This window comes from Arachis hypogaea, chromosome 13, assembly GCF_003086295.3.
Source record: "Arachis hypogaea cultivar Tifrunner chromosome 13, arahy.Tifrunner.gnm2.J5K5, whole genome shotgun sequence".
In the NCBI taxonomy this organism is placed as follows: Eukaryota; Viridiplantae; Streptophyta; class Magnoliopsida; order Fabales; family Fabaceae; genus Arachis; species Arachis hypogaea.
The window spans coordinates 36,225,257-36,249,249 of NC_092048.1; the positions used below are offsets into that span (position 1 = coordinate 36,225,257).

General features: G+C 32.8%; 1 protein-coding gene across 1 annotated transcript; it reads left to right on the top strand.

Moving 5' to 3' along the window:
• Nucleotides 1-21,627: 21,627 nt before the first annotated feature.
• On the top strand, nt 21,628-23,785 carry LOC112738077 (F-box/kelch-repeat protein At1g67480). Its single transcript, XM_025788355.3, has 2 exons — nt 21,628-22,504; nt 22,847-23,785. Exons 1-2 carry the CDS (start codon nt 21,945-21,947, stop codon nt 23,472-23,474), a joined length of 1,188 nt encoding a protein of 395 aa, XP_025644140.1. The 5' UTR covers nt 21,628-21,944; the 3' UTR covers nt 23,475-23,785.
• Nucleotides 23,786-23,993: the final 208 nt, after the last annotated feature.

Genomic DNA, 23,993 nt, shown 5'->3' on the forward strand with positions numbered 1-23,993 from the left:
GGATTCTTAGTTTTAGTTCTTCTCAATTTCAGATTTCTATCCTAGTTTAATTTAGTTTTCTCTTCTACTCTTATTTGTTCTAGTCCTTTAGTTTATCTATCTTCTCTTATTAATTATTTTATGTTGCTATTTTAGTTTATAAATTCTCATGTTAGATCTGATTTTCTATTTAATGCAATTTGAGGTATTTCATATTTATTGCTTCTTCTATTAATTGTCAGTTATTGATACTTTCAATTGGTTGTTTGGAATTTATTATCTCTTATTGCTTTTCTATATTTTTATGTTGTGCCTTCCAAGTGTTTGATAAAATTCTTGGGTGGATTTTGAGTTAGGTTTTTCTCCTCTTAGCTTTGGTTGAGTAATTAGAAACGCTCGAGTTATCAAACTCCTTTGTTGATTGATAATTGAAAGTTGCTAATTGACTTAAATTCCACTAACTCTAGTCTTTCCTTGGGATTTGACTAGGACTTGGGGATTCATATTGATTTATCCATTTGACTTACCTTCATAGTTAGAGGTTAACTAAGTGGGAGCAATGGATAATTGATGTCACAATTGATAAGGATAGCTAGGATAGGACTTCTAATTCTCATACCTTGCCAAAAGTTTTCTTAGTTATTAATTTAATTTCTTGTCATTTACATTCCTTGTTCAACATTTAAAAACCCAAAAATATACTATCCCATAACCAATAATAACTACACCTCCCTGCAATTCTTTGAGAGACGACCCGAGGTTTAAATACTTCGGTTTAATTTTATTGGGTTTGCTTTAGTGACAAACAATTTTTTATATGAAAAGATTCTTTGTTGGTTTAGAAACTATACTTGCAACGAGGATTCATTTGTGAAATTCTTTACTAGCAAAAATCCGTTCATCAAAAATGGTGCCGTTGCCGGAGAATTGCAAACGTGTGCCTTATTATTGGTTATTGTGAATATTGTGAATAATTTTGCTTTTTCGTTTCTTTGTTAGTTATTTCTAGTTTTAGGAGTTTATTCTCATTAGTTTCTTATTAGTTTTTGTTTTTACTTTCTTTTGTTACTATGAATTCTCACCCCTTTGGCTATGAGTTTGATTCAAATTATGTTGTAGGGAATGGAAGCTATAATGAGAACATGCATCAAGGTTGGGACAATCAGAGATGGGAAGAGCCACAAGGATTTGATCAATCCTCTTGGCAACAACCTCCACCAACTTACTATGAGCAAGAGCCATTCTAAGGTGCGTACCAACACAATGGATATGGTGGACCCCCTTGTAGTTACCAACAAGCCCCACCATATGCCTATGAACCCCCTCCTCAACATAGTTTTGAACCACCATACTCACAAGCCCCTTTCAACCATTCACCTCCATATGACCCTAACCCTTATCCACCACACCAACCACCATACGAACCATATGAACCATACCAAGAACCACCTTCCCATTATGAGCCCTTTTTCCCAATAAATTAACCCTCCTATCCACCCCAAGCTCCCGTAGATGCCACCTTTAGTGTTCTTCGCCAAGGGCAACAGGAGCTTCAAACCACACTTACCTCTACTCTCACTGGTCTCACCTCTACTCTCCAAGCTCTTATATCTCATGTGGAATCATCATTTATTCCCAATAGTCAACCCTCAAGCTCTGGTGTACTTCCTTCTCAACCACATAATGATCTTTCCATCCCATCATCACCCTTCATGGAAGAGCACCCACATCTATCAATCCAAGAGCAACACAATCCCGATTACACTATTGACACGGAACAAGAGAGAAGGGATCGTCTTAGGGACATAGTGGATTGGGTTCACGCATACATACTTCAAGAGAAACAAGAGGAGGCCCAAAAGGTGGAGGTAGGAGAGACCCTTGAAGAAAGTTATCGAGAGGTGGAAGTTATCAAGGAGGAGCTGGATTTTGTACTAGAGCAAGTGGAGAACGCCAAAATTATTGAAGAAGAGGAAGTGTTCAAGGACTTAGGAGATGCAGAACCTTCATGGGAAACTCAAGTCATAGAGCCTCCTTCCAAGACGTTTGAATTTGATGTTGAGGAGGGTGTACAACCTCCAAGGCATATCATGGTTGAAGACTTTGAATAGGTTGATCAAGAGATAGAGATTAAAGAAGAAGAGGCACAACCTCCCATGTCCTTGGTAAGCAATACAGAAGAGATTGAATTGGCAGAGAGCTATCAAGAGGAAGAGGTTGAAATTGAAGAAGCTTGCAAAGAGGTGGAAGTTGTCAAGAAAGCACACAAGGGAGTGGAGTTTGCAAGATCATTAGAAACACCTCTTCTAAAGCCATTACTATCCAATACAACATTCAAGTGGGTAAAATTCTTATCCTTAAACTGTATATTCCCACTTGAATATGGTCTGCTTGAAATGGATGGATAACTTAGAGCTCTCTGCGGTTTTAAGAATAAAAGGGAGATGGTTAGTGGTTGGCAACACCATCCTAGGTTTGTTATGGGTGGAAGCTCAAGGCCTAATTACAAGGGTTAGTATAATTCTCAATTGAATGGGCCTAGGAGGATGTTTGACTGCTTAAATGAGAATTCCAAGGCTAAACCACCCAGATGGAATCCTGATGATCAACTTGAAGACGGGTGTAGAAACAAGATTTGGGATCCGGGAATACATGAGGATCAATTTTGGGAGCTCAGAGCTTGTGAAGAACTCCATCAAAGCTTGGAAAATTTACTTGGTATTGATAGAGCTCATTGGAAGTCCAAGCATTGGTGGAAGTTTCAGGATGAGTTCAAGCACAAGCCACCATGACAAGGAGCTCTCCAAATGTCCAACTTAAGGACTTTAACTAAAAGTGCTAGGTGAGAGACAACCCACTATGGTATAATCTTTTATTTTTATTCTCAGTTTTATTTTATTTTATTTTTATTAGTGTTCATTCATAATTTCTGCATAATCATCTGCATCCTGCATGCTGCATTCTGCATAAAGAAAAAGAGCAACCCACGCGTACGCGTAGGCGACACGTGGGCGTCGAGGCAAATCTCGCTCCCCCATCCAACGAACAAAAAGTTGTGATGGAATCGTGCGACTGGTGTGCTAGAGCCATAATTCAACCCACGCGTACGCATACATCACGCGTGCGCATAACTTGCAACCTCAGCAACCCATGCGTACGCGTCCCTTACGCGCACGCGTGGATATGGCAATCGGCATAAATGGGTGTTTGACCCGAGAGTTGTGCTGCCCTCGCGCTGGAACTGTGCTAGAGGCACAAAATCACCCCACATGTACGCGTCCCTAACGCGTGCACGTCATTTCACTTTCAGACCACCCACGCATATGCGTGAGCGACGCTTACGCGTCGAATGGCCAACTCAGTTTCACGCGTATGCATGATGCACGCGTACGCGTCGCACCCTGTTTTTTAAATTCTTACTTCTTTTTTTTCTTCCTCTTCTTTCAGGATGGCCACCGAGAAAGGAAAAGAGAAGCTTCTCAATGGGGCGACAGACAAGTCCATCTGCACAATCTATGGAGAAAAGCATCAGTTGGAGCGACCCATCCAATTGCACATCTTAGCATGCACCGAGGACGGTGCAATCTTTAAGTGTGGGGAGGTCAATACCGACTTATGTGGGTTAGTTATTTTTTTCTCAACACCAATGTTTAATTTTCCTTATTAAGTTAGTTGTTGCATTTGCATGTTTGATTGCATGTTTGTTTAATTTTGTGCATAATTTACCACTACTTGGTTGAAACAATATTTTCTTTTTCAAGACCCTTTTTATAGCATTTCACTAATTTAAATTAAAACTTTTTTGTTAAATTTGTTTGAAGATTATAATTTGGAACATGAATTATAGCTAAGAACACACACCTGTGAGATTTGAGCTTAATTATATTGTTACGTTATTTAACCATGATTTTTATTCTTGTGTGTTTTCTTCTCTATGATTGCAATCTTTACTCTGTTCCATTCTATATGTCCATTATTTAGTATATTCATGCTTATATGTGATTGAGGCTATCATTTGCTATTATCTCACTTATCCCAAATAGCCTACCATTTCAATTACCTTTGTTCACCACTTTGAGCCTTTTAATCCCCATTTGTTCTATATTCTACCACATCACTAGCCTTAAGCGGAAAAATAATTAATTACCCCAATTGAATCTTTGGTTAGCTTAAGATAGAGATTGTGTATCAATTAAGTGTGGAAAATTGTGGGAACCTGGGTTAATAGGAATGTGTTCTGATTCTACTTTATTTAAATATTGGGAATTTGGGTGCATACTCATATGAGATTAGAAAAACCATATGCATTGATATGTTATGTTTGCTTTCATATTCAATATATATATATATATATACACACACACACACAAATAAATAAATAGGGGACAAAATTATCCCAATATTAAGTTTAATAAAAGATCAATGCATATGTGGTGAAATTAAAGAAAATTTGATATATGAGTATGTGAAACATGCAAAAGTGGGAATTTTGGGTAGCTAGGCATGATTTTAGAGTTATATAAAATGTGTGTATGTTAGGTGAGAGCTTAGGTTAGTCAAAGATTCATATTATAGCTCACTTTGCCATACATATATGATATATCCTCACCCTTACCTTAGCCCCATTACAACCTTGAAAAGACCTCATGATGTTTGCATTGGTATACTAAATATTTGTTGATTGGTTAGATGAAGAACAAAGTTTTAGAAAGCATGACTAGAGAAGAGTGGAGTGAATAACCCTAGACACTTGAGTGATTAGAGTGCATATACACTACCAATGAGGGTTCAATGCTTGATTCTATGTTTTTTGCTTTCATGAGCTACCTTCTTACAAGTTTATCTGCCTTTTATTGTATGATTTGGATTAGTGGAATCTGATCTATGTTTGTCTTTAAGTGTGGGGAGATTTAATGCACCACTATTTTGTGGTATATTTTGTACTTAATTGAGTGGATTTTATCCATTAAACTCACACTTATTCATATAATTCGCATGTTTTATATTTTTCTTCCTAATTTTGTGCTATGATTGAAAACATGTTTCTTTGGCCTTAAATTACTAATTTTAATTCTCTCTTATTACCATTCGATGCCGTGATATGTGTGTTAAGTGATTTCAGGATTTATAGGGCAGGAATGGCTTAAAGGATGGAAAGGAAGCTTGCAAAAATGGAAGGAACACAAGAAACTAAGGAGCTGACCAGCGAGGAACGACGCGCGCGTACCTAACGCGTGCGCATGATTTGAAGATTTTTATGGCGATGCGTGCGCGAACCTGACGTGTACGCGTGAAAAGCAAGATTGCACGGCGACGCGTGCACGTACCTGACGCGTACGCGTGATACGTGAAGAAGACCATCGATGCGTATGCGTGACTGACGCGTACGCATGACATGCGCCACGTGCAGAAGACGCTGGGGGCGATTTTGGGCTGAGTTTGGACCCAGTTTTCGGCCCAGAAAACACATATTAGAGGCTACAGAGTGGGAGAATCAGATGGATTCATTCATTCACACAACTTTCATTCACATAATTTTAGGTTTGAGATGTAGGTTTCTAGAGAGAGAGGCTCTCTCCTCTCTCTAGGTTTTAGGATTCTTAGTTTTAGTTCTTCTCAATTTTAGATTTCTATCCTAGTTTAATTTAGTTTTCTCTTCTACTCTTATTTGTTCTAGTCCTTTAGTTTATCTATCTTCTCTTATTGATTATTTTATGTTGCTATTTTAGTTTATGAATTCTCATGTTAGATCTGATTTTCTATTTAATGCAATTTGAGGTATTTCATATTTATTGCTTCTTCTATTAATTGTCAGTTATTGATGCTTTCAATTGGTTGTTTGGAATTTATTATCTCTTATTGCTTTTCTATATTTTTATGTTGTACCTTCTAAGTGTTTGATAAAATATTTGGGAGGATTTTAAGTTAGGTTTTTCTCCTCTTTGCTTTGGTTGAGTAATTAGAAACTCTTGAGTTATCCAACTCCTTTGTTGATTGATAATTAAAAGTTGCTAATTGACTTGAATTCCACTAACTCTAGTCTTTCCTTGGGAGTTGACTAGGACTTGGGGATTCATATTGATTTATCCATTTGACTTACCTTCATAGTTAGAGGTTAACTAAGTGGGAGCAATGGACAATTGATGTCACAATTGATAAGGATAGCTAGGATAGGACTTCTAATTCTCATACCTTGCCAAAAGTTTTCTTAGTTATTAATTTAATTTCTTGTCATTTACATTCCTTGTTCAACATTTAAAAACCCAAAAATATACTATCCCATAACCAATAATAACTACACCTCCATGCAATTCCTTGAGAGACGACCCGAGGTTTAAATACTTCGGTTTAATTTTATTGGATTTGCTTTAGTGACAAACAATTTTTTGTATGAAAGGATTCTTTGTTGGTTTAGAAGCTATACTTGCAATGAGGATTCATTTGTGAAATTGTTTACTAGCAAAAATCCGTTCATCATATATCCAACTTTATTCTTAACTTATATTCTTGAAATGAATTTAGAAATCATATATATTATCATTTAGAGGATTGCTAGAGGGCCACGAAAATTTATTGTTTTTGGCCATCAATTAGCCATCAATATTTAAAAATATAGAATAAAGTATGTTGTTGGATTACTAAATTAAAGTAATTAGACTAAAAGAATTGAGTTGATGACTAAGTGATGGACAAAAATAATAAATTTTGATGGCCTCCCAGCACTTCTCTTATCATTTATTAACACAAAAAATTATTTTAAATATTTTATATAATTAAAAATATATTAAAATATTATTATAATTTATTTAAAAAATATTTTATATTTTATATATATGTTATGTCCACGTCGTGTCCTATTTCGTGTCTATGTCAGTGTCCATGCTTCTTAGGTGGGAGTAGATCATCTCCAGTGAAAAAAATTGGATGGTATCCAGTGTTTAATCTCACCTTTCATTACTTTTTTTTCTCCTATTTATTTTTGGTCTCACTTATACAATTAAAGGTGAGAAATCACACTTTATTCTCTCAAATGTTAAAAAAACTGGAGAGGATCCATTTCCTTCTTAGGTCACAGTTAAAAAGTTATGCTATTCCTAATAAATTCTGCACCATTCAAAACTCTTCTTCCTTCTCCTCTTCTTCTTCATCATCTTCATCTTGTTTCACATTCTCATCATTTTTCTTATTTTACCAAGTTGCGAGAACCGAACTGGTCAATGAACCGATAAGGTAACTGATTTACTGGTTCAATGATTTAACCGAAATTCAACCAAAATTCAACCGGTTTAATTAAATATTAAATAAAATTATTAAAAATTCTATATATAATTTTAAATATTTAAATTCAATAATTTATAAATTAATAAAATTAAAAATTTCACAATTTCACATAATAAATTATGCATAGTTTATCAATAAAAATTCATAAACAATTTCAAATATCAAAATTTATAACTAGAATAGATCAAGACGGACCTAAATAGCACACACATAATATTTTACTAACAAAAAAAATCAACAATCAAATTTTTTACTTAACAAAAGTACTAATCATCAAAACTAAGAAAATCAGCAACAACATCATTTCAATACCATAACCAGAAAATCAACAACAATTTTCATAATCAGCAACAATTTCTGTAATTTTGATTTCTAAATTAAAATACACATCAGCAACAAAAATTAAATTGAATTTACAGTTGATAGCTACTCAATAAACACCACAAAATTGATACATTTTAAAACCAACAAAATTGATGCATCTTAAAATCAACAAATACCGTAATAATTTCATAGATCCTTGAAGCCACTGGACAAGGTCACCAAATTTGATCATGAGGTAAGGATCATTTCCATTTATTATCACTTTTTTAACTTAGCTACTTCACTTTGTTTGTTTATCATCTACTAGGATTGGCAAAACTCTCTCTCTCTCTCTCTCAATTTAATCAATTAATATCATGGCTAATCCACCAAATATTATCATCATAATCAAACCGACCATCACATAGTCATCTCATATTTCTCAATAATCGTAATCAAATAAGCCCCAACAATGTCCATTCATAATATTTTTGTATTTAAACTTTCAAAATATAAACCCCAAATTACTTGAAGACTACAATTATCAATGAAATCTAAATTCAATAATATACAGCCTCTTTAAATTCTCTTTATGATCAAATCCAATATCATCATACCAAGTCATAATAACATATCAAAATTATTTAGCTCAAATACCAAATACAACAATCTCATTTATACAGAAAAACTAACGTATGATTCCACATAATATTATACAGAGAAAATAGAAAATATTGGTAAAGAACATAAAATAGATAATATACTTAAAAAATTCGAAAATTTAAAAAAAAAATAAAAAATTAGAATTTTTTTTTCATCAGAACGCTTAATAGATAAGAACCAAAACAATCAGAACTAGAAGCAAAACTGTATTTTAGAGAAAACTTTAACTTAATGATGATAAAATTTATACCAGAAATAGAATAATCAGATTATTAGAATCAGAACCCGAACTATATAAGTCATCAGAACCAGAATTCGTACCAGATTACTAGAACTAGAACCCATTATTATCTAATTTTTTTAAAAAAAATAAACTAAAATAGAGAAATTGGCAAAATCGAAGAAGAAGAGAGGAATGACGACCATAATCCTTTTTCCAAGTGAAGCAGAAGTAAAACATTAGTGATGAACGGGGACAAGAAACAAGGAACGTGAGAGACTGAGAGGTGAGGGTGAGGGGGCAATGAACCGAGGTAGCGACGAACAATGGGCGATGTGACGAGCAGCGAGGCGGAGATGAACAACACGGCAATTGGACCCAGGGATTTGCGGGTACCTACGTGGAATCTGCAATTTGATCTTATTAGTTTATGGTTTGAATTCAATCCGATCTAATATGATGATTTTGGAGAACAGATTATATCTGTAATTTTTAAATTGAATTCGAATAAACACTGCAGACCTATATATCGGATTTGATCCATAAAATCTCCTAAAATTTTGATGAGTTCAATTTTTTATTCAAAATTAAGAGAAAATATTATGATAAATAGTAGCATGAAGATTTTCTTTTTCTCCCTTTTCCTTCTTTGCGTGCCTTTCTTCGGAAGAAGAATTGGAAGTGAGAAAAAAAGAAACAATCAATTTGCCAAGTTTTCTTTTTCTCTGTTTTCCTTCTTTGCGTGCCTTTCTTCAGAAGAAGAATTGGAAGTAAGAAAAAAAGAAACAACCAATTTGCCCTTAATGAGGGTAGTGGACATTTTTATCTTTTTGTCTATTGGCTTTACCCATTAGAAAAAAAAAAAGAATTGGTTGTGTTTAATTGTTGTCTCAACATAAATGAGACATAGACATACATACACAAGAGTACACGAATTATTAAAGAAAAGTTAGGAGCAGTACCGTCGAAGTTCAAAACTAGCAACAGTAGAGGATAACAGAAGGATAAAATTATAAAAAAGTTAGTATCTCAAGCAAGGTTCGAAAAATCGGACTGGTCATCAAACTGCTCTAACTACTGGTAACCGGTGGTTCAACCGAAAGAATCGTTTTAGAATAAAATAATAAAGAAATTATAAATAAACATCGTAAAAAATAATTATAATCTAATATAAATCTTAAATATCTTCCAAATTTAAAACAGTACATGAAATGTCATCAACCAAATCCATATGATCTTATCAAAATACAATCTCAAAAGTTAAACAGTGAAAAGAAATATCTAAATATCATGAAGATTTATCAATCATCAAAATCAGCAAGAACTTGTTGCAGATTTGCTTCGATGGGACCATCTTCACCTTCATTTCCACCCTCTTGAGCAGATGAATCAAGAAATGCAGCATAAAGATCACTACTACCACCGCCGTATAAATCAGCATCAATATCACCTAATAAAATACGCATGTTATCATTATATTAAAAACTAACAACATTCTAATAAATCATCCACATTACTAGGAATATCAGGCTCTTTCTCTACAATCTCTTTCGTCACCCAAAAGTCAATTAAATTGATGCTTTCATAATCAATTGGATCATATTGTATCTTTTGCTTTCTTTTTTCTTTTTCCTCCCTAAAAAATTAAATACAATACATGAAAAATTAATACACATTTATTATCATAAAGATTGTATATGAAATAATATGATATTACACAAAACATATATTACCTAGATTTAAGACGCAAATTATAAGTGACATAAACAATGTCATTCAGTCTGTTATGCTCCAACTTATTTCTTCTTTTTGTATGAATCTATTCAAAAAGACTCCAATTCCTCTCACACCCAGAAGAAGCAGATGCTTGGCTAAGAATGCGAACAGCTATCTTTTGTAAACATGGAGCAGAACTACCGAATAACCTCTACCATTCATCTACCAATTATAAAACCGTAACACATTAGTAGATATCAATTAAAAAAGTAAAAGCATAAAATAATAGCTATTAAACAAATATTTTTACCAGGCTTAAGTTTTGTTGCAACTCAAATAGCTTTTGGTCTATCGAAACTTTCTTTCTGATCTCTATATAAATTTATTTCTTTCATTGCCTCAACTGAATCCAAATTGTTACACTTGTAATACAAGACAACAAGATCAAGTAAACCTCGCATAACATCAGGTGCTTTATAATTTTCGCCAAAAAAGAAAGCAGGATTTAGGAAGTAAGCTGCAACATGAATATCTTTTTTCAAATGCTTGTCCCATCTTGAGTTGATAATATATGTATATGATTGATGCAGTCTTGTTTTGCTTAAGCATATCTTTAATTACTTCTTTTGCCCTTAGCATTCAGTCATATACACATCCCAAAGATGGTTTATCATCAGCATCAACAATCCTCGGCAATTTAATCAAAGGACCCACAATTTTACATATAGTAAAACAATCATCCCAAAATTTGCTATCCAAAATAATAGCAATCACAACCCTACCATTAGCACTTCTTCCTAATTTGTAACCAGTAAAAAATGAATCTACAACCATTGCTTGCGAATCCGCTTTTTGATCAAAGATGCTCTTCAATATGATAAAGACAATTGCAAAACGAGTTGCACCAGGGTGTACAATTTCTTTCTAAGTAGGTCTTTTTCTAAGCCAAGATAAAAAAAACTATATGATTATACACAAATACTATAATCTTTGAAGCACGTGATGCAGGATTAGAAATATGCATCATATTGCTTATATCTTTCAAAATAACATTAAGGCAACGAGCAGCACATGGTGACCAATAGATATTCTCATATTTCTGATTGATAAGCCTACCAGTAGCAACATAATTGGCCGCATTATCAGTCACAACATGCACAATATCATTAGGGCCAACCCATTCAATCACCTCAGAAAACAAGTGACACAACATTGAAGCATTTTTTACCATACTTGAAGCATCTATAGATTTCACAAAGCACAAACTTCTAGAACAATACACCAAGAAATTAATCAATGCTCTTTGTCTTTGATCTGTCTAACCATAAGCCATGAGGGTACATCTGGTTTCTCTCCATGCACTCCTATAACTATCAACTAGTATTTGACATTCTCTTTTAAGGTCATCAGCCAACAAGTGAACCCTTAATTTATCATAAGAAGGTCCCTTATAACCAGGTCCAATACCAGTAATACCATCCAGCATATCTTGAAAAAATGGCGATATCACTGCATTAAAGGGAATTCTACAATCCAAGAGTCACCTTGCAAACCGTTTATCAACCTCGTGTATCGCCTCTTTGTTTTGCAAAACACTTTTAAGGCTTGGTTGAGCACCTGGAGTTGTTCTTGGTGCAAACATAGGAGGAATCACTTTGGCTTTCTTTTTTGGATCGCCTCTAACCACTTGCTGACTCGAGGTACGCTGCTGTTCTTCTTGAGCTATTGCTTCATCAATTGCATCCTCTATCTCATCATCACCCTCTTCACTGAAACTTACTTTTGCTTTTGTTGCTCTGAATTTTTTTCAATAAGCTTTCCATCTGTTTTTCCACATCATACGAAACTTTAGGACACTTTTTCATGTCTCCAGTAATCTTTGCTAAATGTTTCTTCATCCTGTGAATTCCACCTCTGTTAAAAACTTGTAGACAAAACAAACATTGATATTGTGGTTTTCCATTCACTACTTGTAAAACAACATATTTCCAAGCTAAATCTGTTTTTTTTTTTTGTAAATTAGAAGAACCTTGCGACTGACTATTGTTAGAACTAGGAGGATTAGGATTAGCATCATCATTCGAATTAGGAGGATTGGCAAGCGAATTATTACTAACAGATGCATTGTTATCAGCAACTACTTTTTGATTAATACTTCCATCCATAACTGAAATCAATAAATTATAATCAACGTTAAAAACAGCAGCCGTACAACTAGAAATAATCATTAATCACCCCTAAATTAATTCAAAACAGCAGCATAACAAATAATCACCCCTAAATTAATTCAAAGCAGCATCATAACAAATAATCGTCCTTAAATTAATTCACAACAGCAGCATCACAGCAACAACAGCATAACAAATCACTAATTACAATTTTCAAATTCAAAACACTGATCAGTGATCACAGAATCATATTGCCATAACAAAATAGCAGCATAACAACAACAATAGCATAACAAGTAGCAACAACAGCAGCATAACAAGTAACAACAACAGCAACATTACAAAAGACAACAGAAATTACAAAATTAACCTCAAAATCCTGAAACAGAGTAACAGACTCAACAGAAATCAGTAAGTCACAGTGCCACTAACCTTTCACTGACAGCAGGAAGACAACGGCGAGACAACAAAGACACAACAGCCAGGCGACGGCGACACCACGGCGCACCAGCTGGAGGCCTCGAGCAGCGATTTCACCTGGGAATGGACAACGTGTTGAGCTATAAGGGAAGGTCTGGCCGTATGGGATTGGGACAGGAGAAGGAGGAGGCGGCGGAGACGCCGACACAAACGGACGGCGGTGGCGGTTCCATCCAGGAAGCTGGATTTTTGGTTTGGGAAGGAGCTAGGGCTTGCTGTGTTTGTCTTTTGAATGAGGGGGTGCTTGGTGGGGTAGGGGGTTAACTCGTGTGAGGTGGGTGAGGGTTTTGTTTGCTTTTTTTTTTTAACAAAATCAAAATGACGTCGTTTCATATGAACTGGTCGATTTTTGGTCCGGTCCAATCGGCCAGTTCAGCGGTTCTTTAACAGTTTTATAATCAGCGATTTAAGCAGGAGGACTAGTCCATTTTCTACACTGGTTTTCGGCTTAACTGATTTGACCGACCGGTCCAGTCCAATTTTTTTAATTCAAATCATACTTGAGAATATTTAAATTGAGAAGTATAAATCTTTATCCAATTAACTCAAATAGAGAAGTTTAAACACTTTTGAATTTAATTTAAATTAAATAATTGACTAAATAATTTTTCAAACCTTACACTAATTCGAATTTATTTTGACTTGGTCAAATCTAAAATCAAATAATTATATTTGATTAAACCACTCAACTTAGTTAGAGCTAAGATTTGGATAACTCGTACTCAATTCGATTAAATAAATATTTAAAAAATATAAATGTGTTTTGATAGTTTAATTTTTTTGGCATGAATTTATTTATTTTGATTATAATTTTAATGCATTGTTTGTGACCATTCAAATTTTTAATTTTATTTTTGGTTTTTTAAATGTGATGAACTAGTATTAAAAAATTTCATACTTTTTCTTTATTTCACCATTTGTTTCTTATTCCAATACAAATTTAGCACAATATATAAAGCTTAATATCTTGGTTTCAAATTTTTAAATTTGATTTTCTCTCAGTTTTTTTGTGACGGATTTTTCTCTCAGTTTAGCCTAATTTTACAGTGGCTAGAAAATAGAAAAGATTTAATCTGTGTCAACACAAATTTAATTTCATCCATCCCATGAAAATTTTTATAATTTATAGATAATCAATCAGTAAAAATAAATAATTTTTAAATTTATTATTTAAAAAATTATCTAAACAAATGAATTTAATTAGATTATTATTTTATCTTGTCAATATATTAAAATTAATTTTTTAAAAAATAATATTAAAAATTAATTTGTCTAATAATGTTTAATAACTCCTACATGTTGGCTCCTCTCTCTCTACCTTCATCAGTGGACCATTTTTTTTTTTCATTTTTCACGCTTGAGTTCGGTTTGTACTCTTGGAAAGTATTTATCTTCTCCAACATTTTATGTATTTGGATTAAAGTTTACAAATAAAAATTTGTATAAAATTAATTTTATAAATTTGATTTTGATAAGAAGTAAGTTAGTGTTAATGTGATTTATATTTGATAATTTTATATCAAAATGAATTATAATAAAATAAATGTTATTTAGATTATATTATTCAAAATTATATTTAGACAAAAATTACTAAGAAAAAGACATAAATTTATATAATTTAAAATTATATTATTTTAACATTCTTTGACTATAATCTTTTTAAAAAATAATTTAAATTTATGTGTTAAAATTTAGTACTTTTTTTGTTATAATTTTTTAGTACTCTTTTTTAGTACTCTTTTTGTATTTAATTATATCTTTCTAATAGAATTTATATTAAAAAATTAACAATAATAAATAAAATATATACTAACTTAAAAACACATAGTAAAAAAGATACAATAATATGAATAATGAGTATAAAAAAATATGTATTAGTAAAAAAAAATAAACATCCAACCCGGTCCTTATCCATCTTAACATTTTTATTTTGGGCAATATGATCCTTCTATTAAAAAATTCATTAAATAATAACAAAAATTAGTTTTGTGGGTGTTTTATTTGTACTTTATAGGGATTTTAAATTTCCACAGGCTATTAATAAGTTTATTTTTGAAAAAGCCTTTCATCAATGGTAGTTAAGTGAAAAAAAAACCATTGATAAAAATGATGCCGCAAAAAAAAGTAATTGTAGTACAAATACCTTATAAAGGAAAAAATAACATCGAATAAGAAATGAAAGAAGAAATTTTTTTTTGAATAAGAGAGTTCAACACAATAAGTGGAGCAAGAACAACAACAAGCAAATAGAAAAGTTAAAAAAGAAAAAAAATTGCAAAAAAATTCGTCAACTATTTTTTGTGTTCCTCCTTCTTATAGTGTACTCCTGATTTTGTACTCCTAATTTTGTACTAGTGAAAACATCTTCAACCACTCCAATGTTATTAAAACTCTGTCAATCCAATTGTAAGATCACTAAGCGAAAGTCCAGTTGCATATCTTCTTTTATCAATTCTTACTAAAACTCTGTTAATCTGACAGCATCCATTTTCCCCTCCACCTGCACAATCTCGTTGAAGTCTCCCATAAAGGCTGACATAACTCTGTAATATAACTTAATTTCTCCCGCACAACAAATTTTTCTTCTCTTGTATGAACTCCATACACCACAGAAAGCATAATTGAAATTATTTTTAGTAAGACCCCTTCAACACACAACCAAAACTCTCCTTTATGACAACGACTCATTTTAAACATTATTTCATCCCAAATTAATAGTAAACCACTTGAGGCACCCTCCAACTCAACATATTTTCATCCCGCAACATCACTCTCCAGAATTCTTATTACATCAAATTTCATAACTACCTGCCACTTAATCTCAAACAAGCCCAACGTATTCAACTTAAATTTTTTCTTGATGTTCAATTTTCCATCACCCATTAACCCTCTACCATTCCAAGAACACATTATTTTAATAATTTATTACACACCTTTTTTTTTTATTTTTGGACTTGCAGCGTCTTCTTTTCTCTTTCTGTTTAGCCAATCTTCTTTTCTTCATTCTGTGCTTGGAGAATAACCATAATATCATCTTCTTCATTGTATAAAATTGCACCTGATTCCAACGCTAGGTCCCAAGTTTTTCTATTTTCAAGCATATGCTTCTCCAAATATTATTTCTGTTTTCCTTACTTCCTTCATTCTTGTCCGAACCACCATCATCAACCATCCTCTTCCCAACTACTTCTTCATCATGTTCTGATAGCTCTCTCTGTCTCTTTGTCAATGTTGTTCCCTTTGTACCGAAGCCGAAACCCATACCACTATTATTCACAATGTCATCCCTATCACGCGTTTCTTCATCAACGTCTTCTGCACCATCATCAACATACACACCCAACCCACCAGTCCCTCCATTCAATATCACCACTAGAAGAGTAGCGGCTTGGTTCTCCACCACCAACTCTTCCTCGATCTCATGACCCAACATAGGTGTTGTCAGGGTTGCGCATTTTCCTTGCCACGTTGAACCTCCTTTGTCGTGGCCAGTCTTTAGCTTTCCTCCTTCAACACCGATTCAGTCTCTCTCGATTTTCTCCGCGCCGGTTTCTAGCACAAGTTTTGCAGATGCAGCTTCCTGCACACTTGTCGTAGACCCTTCTCTAGCGTGCCCATCCCTATCGTAAAAACCGTGCTCTATTTCCATCAAGCCTGACTCAGATTTTAAACCCAACCCAACATCACCGAACCGGTTGATTGAGGAAGTCGGGTCCAAAGATCCTTCTCTATCTTTTTTGGACAACTTTGAATTGTTGGGCCTAGCACCAAGCCTACAAAGAGCCTTCTTTTTCTTATTCCGTTTGCCCCTCATTTCTAATCCATTAAAGTTACTTTCATAAATCCATGTTACTGTATCTTCATAATCAACTTCATAATTAATATGATCACATTCCACACAATCCGCTCTCCCTTCAATTCCTTCATAAATTGGTTGATATGTTACCGTTTTTACCTGATTTTGTTTTGAATGATCACTAATCCACTCATTCAAAATAATTTTAGGAATTACCAACCTGTCCTTATCTTCTCCGTCTTCCCTCAGCTCCCCCATCACCACATCGGCAGCCTGGTCGTTGAAAACTGCCAATTTTGTAGCCCGTGCACTTCTTAAGCTCGTACCCACACACTCCCTTTCTGCAACTATTCCTCGTTGTTCACAACTATAGTCACTTTTTTCATTAGCTTCTTCATAACAATTCAATCCAAAAGCCTCCCGTCCCACTTCTTTCACTAGTACATCAAATCCACTGACACCTATTATGATATGGACCCATTCATTAATCATATCCATGATACAAGTATCAATTTGCACTCGTCCAACACTAAAAGACATGCACGATTCTGTCACTTTGTCACAACCGACTACTTCCTTCCATTGGCCTCCTAACATACTAAAGGTATCTGCTGACCACGTATGTAACGGAACCCCGTAATATTCTAACCACACTCTTCGAGTTTCACATCGCTCCGTCTCATCCCATCTCCATATACTATGGAAGAAGTGCAAGAGACTATGCATTTTAAACGTATATGCTTTTTCTGCATTCAATACAGAATCAAAAGTCAAAAGAACTTTATATGCTCCCAATTTTCGTACTTGGACAACTTGAGGCAGGTTTTTTTCAATCAATCATCAATATTGGTATTGGTGATGATGATAGTAGAAGAGATAATGATGATGATAAAGTATGGTTATATAATAAAAATAATATAGGTAGGAATGATAATAATGAAAATGAAGAAGGTAGTGGTAGTAGTGATAGTAATTGGTTGTATTGTTAAAAAAAATTTGGTGGGATTTAAAATCCCCACAAAATACAAATAAAACCCCCCACAAAATTAATTTTTGTTATTATTTAAAAAAAAATTTAATAGAAGGATCGTATTGTCCCAAAAAAAAGTTGAGAACCGAAGTATCCGTTTTCTAGACAGGAGTTGCGCTGTCTTGTGTAAAAATAGACAAAGACCGGATTGAGTCTTTACTGAAAAAATATATGAACAATGATTAAAAAAAAATATATTAGTAAAAATAATTAAAAAAATTTATATAAATAATGAGTACTAACAATTCTATTAAAAGAATATAATAATATACATAAGAAAATATAAAAAAATTCTAAACAAAAATATTCATACTATTAACAAAAAAAAATAAAAAATTGATAAAAATTAAAACTTAATAAAAAGTACTAACAATAATATTAAAAAATATTTATTTGTAAAGTATAGCCGTAAAAAAAATTTAAAAATTTTTTATGATTATTCTTTGGTATCTCTTATTGTAAATGAAATTAAATGACATAATTGGTAAAAAAAATAAATTCTTCAATTAATTTTTAATTTATCAATTAAACGCAAAAATTACAATTGAAAAAAAAGTTAGCCAAACAAAAAATTATGGCATTCAAAAAGATTGAACGTGCTTTTTGTGCTTCCAAAGGCATTTGTCACACACCCTTTTGCTTCTAATTCTATAAATATACTTTTATTTTATTTATATAATTTAATAATATTTTAACTTTTTATCTCATTTTTTTATAAATTCACTTATCATACTCTTATCGACCTCATTTATTAATGATAATAATTATAATATTATATCTCTAATTATTAGACATTTTTGTAATCATCACTTAATATTTTTTTTATAATTTAAATTTTATATTTAAGAATCCAATAAATACTAATAATAATAAAGAACAGTAATAATAATATTCATTAAATGACTTTAATTGTAATTGATTTTTAATTCCTTTATTTTATTTATTATTATTCCAAAAATTAGCACGTGTAAAGGCTTTGTTTAATAGGTTAATCGTTGTGAGAAAAAAAATTTTTAGTTTATCCAAACGGTATTCCCTAACCCGATATGTTAAGAACTCATCTATCGCGGATCTGAGCTCCATTTAAGGGTCTGTCGCTAGCCAATGAGTTGCTGCATGCACAAGACGGAGTTTCGAACTCCCAACACTTGCTTAAACGGATGAGTGAGCTGACCACTTGACCAACCCAAGTGGTTAAACACAAAGAAAAATTACGAAGGACGTATACTTCTCTAGAGCCCAAAAATCACAACTCTAGTCCAATTACAAGTACAATTGGAATAGGTCAAGAAAATTTACAAAAAGTCATCTTTGTCATCACAAATAATATGACATTTGAATTTGACCTTAACACGATACTCATGTCAAAAGGAGTTGAAAAATAATTTGAACAACAGACGACTCTCCGGATGAGATTGTTGCCAGTCAACCAATTTTCGAGAATATAGAAAATCACACTAGCTTTAATGAGCTATGGTAATAAACAGATTTAATTTTACTGTACTAACTAAGTTCATACACATAACATTCATAAGTTCATATACATAACATCCATAATTATATACAACTAACATCTAAAAATTAAATTTATATTTATTAGATATTACATCCATACACATCATTTTTTAGTTATTGCATAAGTAACTATCAAGTTAACATCGATGTTTTTAAATTTTATCATAATTGAATTTAAAAAAAATGTCAAATTATTAAATTAATTTATTCAATTGATAAATTTACTCATAACATTTATAAATTCATACACATAACATTCATAATTTCATATTAATAACATCCATAATTTTGTACTCATAATATTCATAATTTCATACATATGATGTCTATAATTAATAAATTTTTATCATTAATATTACTAAATTTTAAACTATGCATTTTATTATATTCTTCAAATTATTTCATATGTGCACTAATAGGTCATGATTTTAATTATTTTAATATTTTTTATTTTTATTTATATGTATGCTTATTTATTGATAATTATTTTTAAAAATTAATTTTTAATTTTTATTTATATTTTATATTTTATTTTTTAATAATCTATATATAAAATATGAGTTGTATAATAGAAGTTGTTAAAATTTTTAATTTAATCTCCATAATTTTTGTAGAGAAATGATATTTTGATAGGTAATAATGTGATTGAGAAATGTTACGAATTTGATTTGAGAAAAATTGATATTGATTTTGGGAAGAACATTAATGACTCTAAACATATAAAAAAAAGACGAATAATAAGAAATGTGAGTGATAAAGAAGTGTGTATATCACTTATTTATACAAGAGAATAAAATTTTTTACATGATATTTTTATATTATAATTATTCTTTGACTACCTAGCATCACTGTTTAAAAAATTATCTAAATAAATGAATCTAATTGGATTATTGTTATATCTTGTCAATATATTAAAATTAATTTTTTTAAAAATAATATTAAAAATTAATTTGTCTAATAATGTTTAATAACTCCTCGTAGCCCCCACTCTCTTCCTTCATCGAACACGGTTGTCCAAGTGCAACCTAACACTGATCTCATTCCTTTGCTGACTCCAATTATTACCATTTTTCTTCATTTTTCACGTTTGAACTCGGTCCGCATTCTTGGAAAGTGTTGTCTTCTCCAACACTTTTGCGTCTAATTCTATGAATACCCTTTGCCTCTTACACCCTCTCCCCTCTCTCTGTCTCGTTCCATATACTCTTCACTCTTAATCTTATTCTGTTTCCTCTTTGTCATCATGTAAGTCCTTTTTCTCTTTTCATCCTTTTCTTCATTATTATTGTTATTCTTTTTCCATTTCTCTTACTACAGATCTAATTAGAGTTTTCTATATAATTCTGAATCTGGTTCTTATACTCCTTAAATCTTATATTGATTTCATACATCTCTGCTCAAATAACACAGATTTATATTACGCTCTTTAACATTAAGTTCCTCTGCTGAATGAATTTCATACCTGAAAACGTTTCAACTTCCAAACAAGGCTTTTCTTTGTCTCGTTAGGTATTATTTTGATTCTTTGTTTGTTTATGTGAAATGTGAAAAGTGAAAAGTGAAAAGCCCATCTGAATTGTGTAATTTGATTTCAGATCTGGTGGCTACTTCCGCTTCTGGACTTTTCAGCAAAGAATATTGATATCTCATACATATCTTACGGATTTTCAGTGTGTGGAACTGCTAAATATGTTATAGTTTTGCTTTGTTTTGAATCTTCCTAAATCCTACTTACTTAGTTCTTATCCCATGTTTTGATCTTTTATCGCTTTTAGTAGGTTGATTATGACTTCATATTTGTCTCAACTATGTCAAAAGTTGTTCAATTTTTCTCAAGATTTCGTACATAGTTCATCTCTTTTGTTTGTGAATTGTTTTTGTGTTGAGAGTTGCACATTTATGAGATTTCAACAAAGTAGTGGAGCTTATCTTTTTGAGTGTTAATCCTCAATATAGTGTTTTAGATTCTAGTGTTCACTACAATTAATGTGAAGTTTTGCACAATTATTTCTTTGTATGGTATTATTTGTAAGATTTTTGGGATAGAAGCTATGAAAATCAAACGCTTGTGCTGGACAATAGATGACTAGTTGTAAATTTTTTTACATTAAATTGCATAAAAATTAAATTTCTGTGGATTCCTGTCCAATTGATGTGTATATTGAAAAGAATGCCGATTGCTTTTGTTAACCCTCCAGATTGAACTTTTTCCCAGTTGAAGTTTCCCCATTGACTATGTAATGTATTCTCTCAAATATTGCTACTTGTGTTGAAAATTGACTTATCTTTCTCCTTGTTTAACATTTCAGCAATATAAACTTGAAGAAAATGGAAGTTATAGGTGGCTGAATGTTGCCAAGTTCTATGGCCTACACTGGTATGACTGTGTTCGTACCTATAATAATTCTGTTGATTATCATTGATTACTTTATCTTTTTAACTTTAGAATGTAACAATTTCTTGTTGTAATTTATAGATCTTTGGGCAATGTGTAAGGGAGGATACAAGTTTAGCAGCCTAAGAAACAATTCGCTGACGAAGATAAATCAGAGCAATCACAGTAGTAGCAGAACTTGTGTTATGGAATTTGAATCAGACTGGACAAAGCACAGAAAATCATCCGCTTACACCGCTCACGTGATTCGTTCTGCAACATCTATCTTGCCGTGGTCTTGTAGAGTCCCAATTGGTGAAGGGTATCATGAATTCCTTTAATTATATAATTCACATTAAGACCTTTGTTCATTGTTCAGTTGATTGGTCACGGAAAAATTGTCTACATCTTGGAGATATATGGTAAGTGTATTTGCTGATTTGGAAAAGATGCCTGGTTTTGTTGCTGGAAAGAAGAGATCTACAGGCCGAAACATGTGTTTCACCAATTTGGCCAATCAAGACAAGTTAAGTTGTTTGCAAACCAATCATTTCTTTGCCTCTGAGGTACCGGAAAACGATGATAGCCCCATTCTACCTGGTCTGCCTGATGATGTGGCAAAACATTGCCTTGCTCTTGTGCCTCGTTCTAACGTCCCAACTATTGGTGGTGTCTGTAAGAGATGGAGGTCATTTATTCAAAGCAAAGAGTTCATTACTGTGCGAAAATTGGCAGGGATGGTTGAGGAATGGCTCTATTTCTTAAAAATGGATACTGAAGGAGAGGGAACTCATTGGGAGGTTATGGATCGTCCCAGTCATAAATGCCAAGCTCTTCCACCGATGCCTGGTCCGGTAAAGGCTGGATTTGGAGTGGTGGTTCTTAATGGAAAGCTTCTTGTTATTGCTGGATATTCAACTACAGATAGAAGTACCTTTGCCTCAGCAGAGGTTTACCAATATGACTCGCTCCTCAACAAGTACGATTTTCTTTTGTGCTTTATCTAGAAATCTATAAATGAGAGTACTTAAATTTTAACATTTGTCAATAGAGATGGTTTATAATAGGATGCAATGACATTGTTACTTTCATTTATGTATCTGACCCTACCTGGTACATAAGACTTTCGTGTTTTTTGTTAATTTAGTTAGAAATCTGGGGAATATATTGCATAGATTAATTCTGGTACGAAATCTAGTTCAGGATAGCCTCTTTTCCTGTTCATAATTTGGAGAACTTAATTGTCTGTTAAGCTTGTGAATTTTCTCCTGTAATAATTTTGTAAATTTTTCATGTGTTCCATTTTGGATATCAAATGCAGTTGGAGCAGACTATCAAAAATGAATGTGGCTCGTTATGACTTTGCATGTGCCGAAGTCAATGGCTTGGTTTATGCTGTAGGAGGCTATGGATTGGACGGTGAAATTCTCTCTAGTGCTGAGGTGTACGACCCTGACACCGACAAATGGACACTGATAGAGAGTGTCCGGCGCCCAAGATGGGGTTGCTTTGCCTGTTCATTGGATGGTAAGCTCTATGTCATGGGTGGAAGGTCGAGCTTTACAATTGGAAACTCCAAGTTTGTTGATGTTTATGACCCTGAAGTCCACAGCTGGGGTGAGTTCAAGAACGGCTCTGTTATGGTCACAGCGCACGCAGTATTGGGAAAGAAATTGTTCTGTATGGAGTGGAAGAACCAGAGGAAGCTAGCAATATTCTGTTCTGAAGACAATTCGTGGAAAATGGTACCACTTCCACTCACTGGTAGCTCCAGTGTTGATTTTAGATTTGGGATATTTGATGAAAAGCTGTTGCTATTCTCACTGGAAGCAGGACCCTCTTATCAAACTTTGTTGTATGATCCAAATGCAGCTAAAGGGTCAGAGTGGCAAATTTCTGATATAAAACCATCTGGTGTGTTCTTGTGCAGTGTAACAATCAAGGCATGAATATGAAATACTAATGAGGATCTGAACTTTGGAGAGTGGAGTGGAAGTGGAAGACTTCATTGGCTTTTAAGTTTTATACATTTTAATAAAGTTTAGGAAAGTAGTTTATGTGTTTCATTTTATATTTTCCATTTCTTCCACGTGTTTTGATTATGTACTTTTGCATGTGTCTTTTATTTACTTGGATTACTGTATCATTTAAGTCTTATATGTGGCATAATATGGTGTATTAAGTCCCAGTATGGGAACTATTGGGTTACTTTGGTACAATTAATTTATTGAATTTGAGGCTTGAGCAGCACTTTTTCAAATTATGGTGAGTGAATTATGATTAACAGTAATAGTCATTTCAATTATGGTCTACATATTGCTATACATCCAAGTCTTTTATGAATCAAATCTAATCAAGTTAAATAATAGGATTTAAAATAATGCTAGCCATAACTGATTTTTGTTATGTTAAATCAATTTGGTTGAATTTAGTTAATAAAAAAGATTTAGATGTGTAGCATCATTCTT

Coding starts and splice junctions, on each gene's coding strand:
- LOC112738077 (XM_025788355.3), top strand. CDS start 21,945: ATGGTAAGTGTATTTGCTGATTTGGAAAAGATGCCTGGTTTTGTTGCT. Junction 22,505..22,846: donor TATGACTCGCTCCTCAACAA/GTACGATTTTCT, acceptor TATCAAATGCAG/TTGGAGCAGACTATCAAAAA.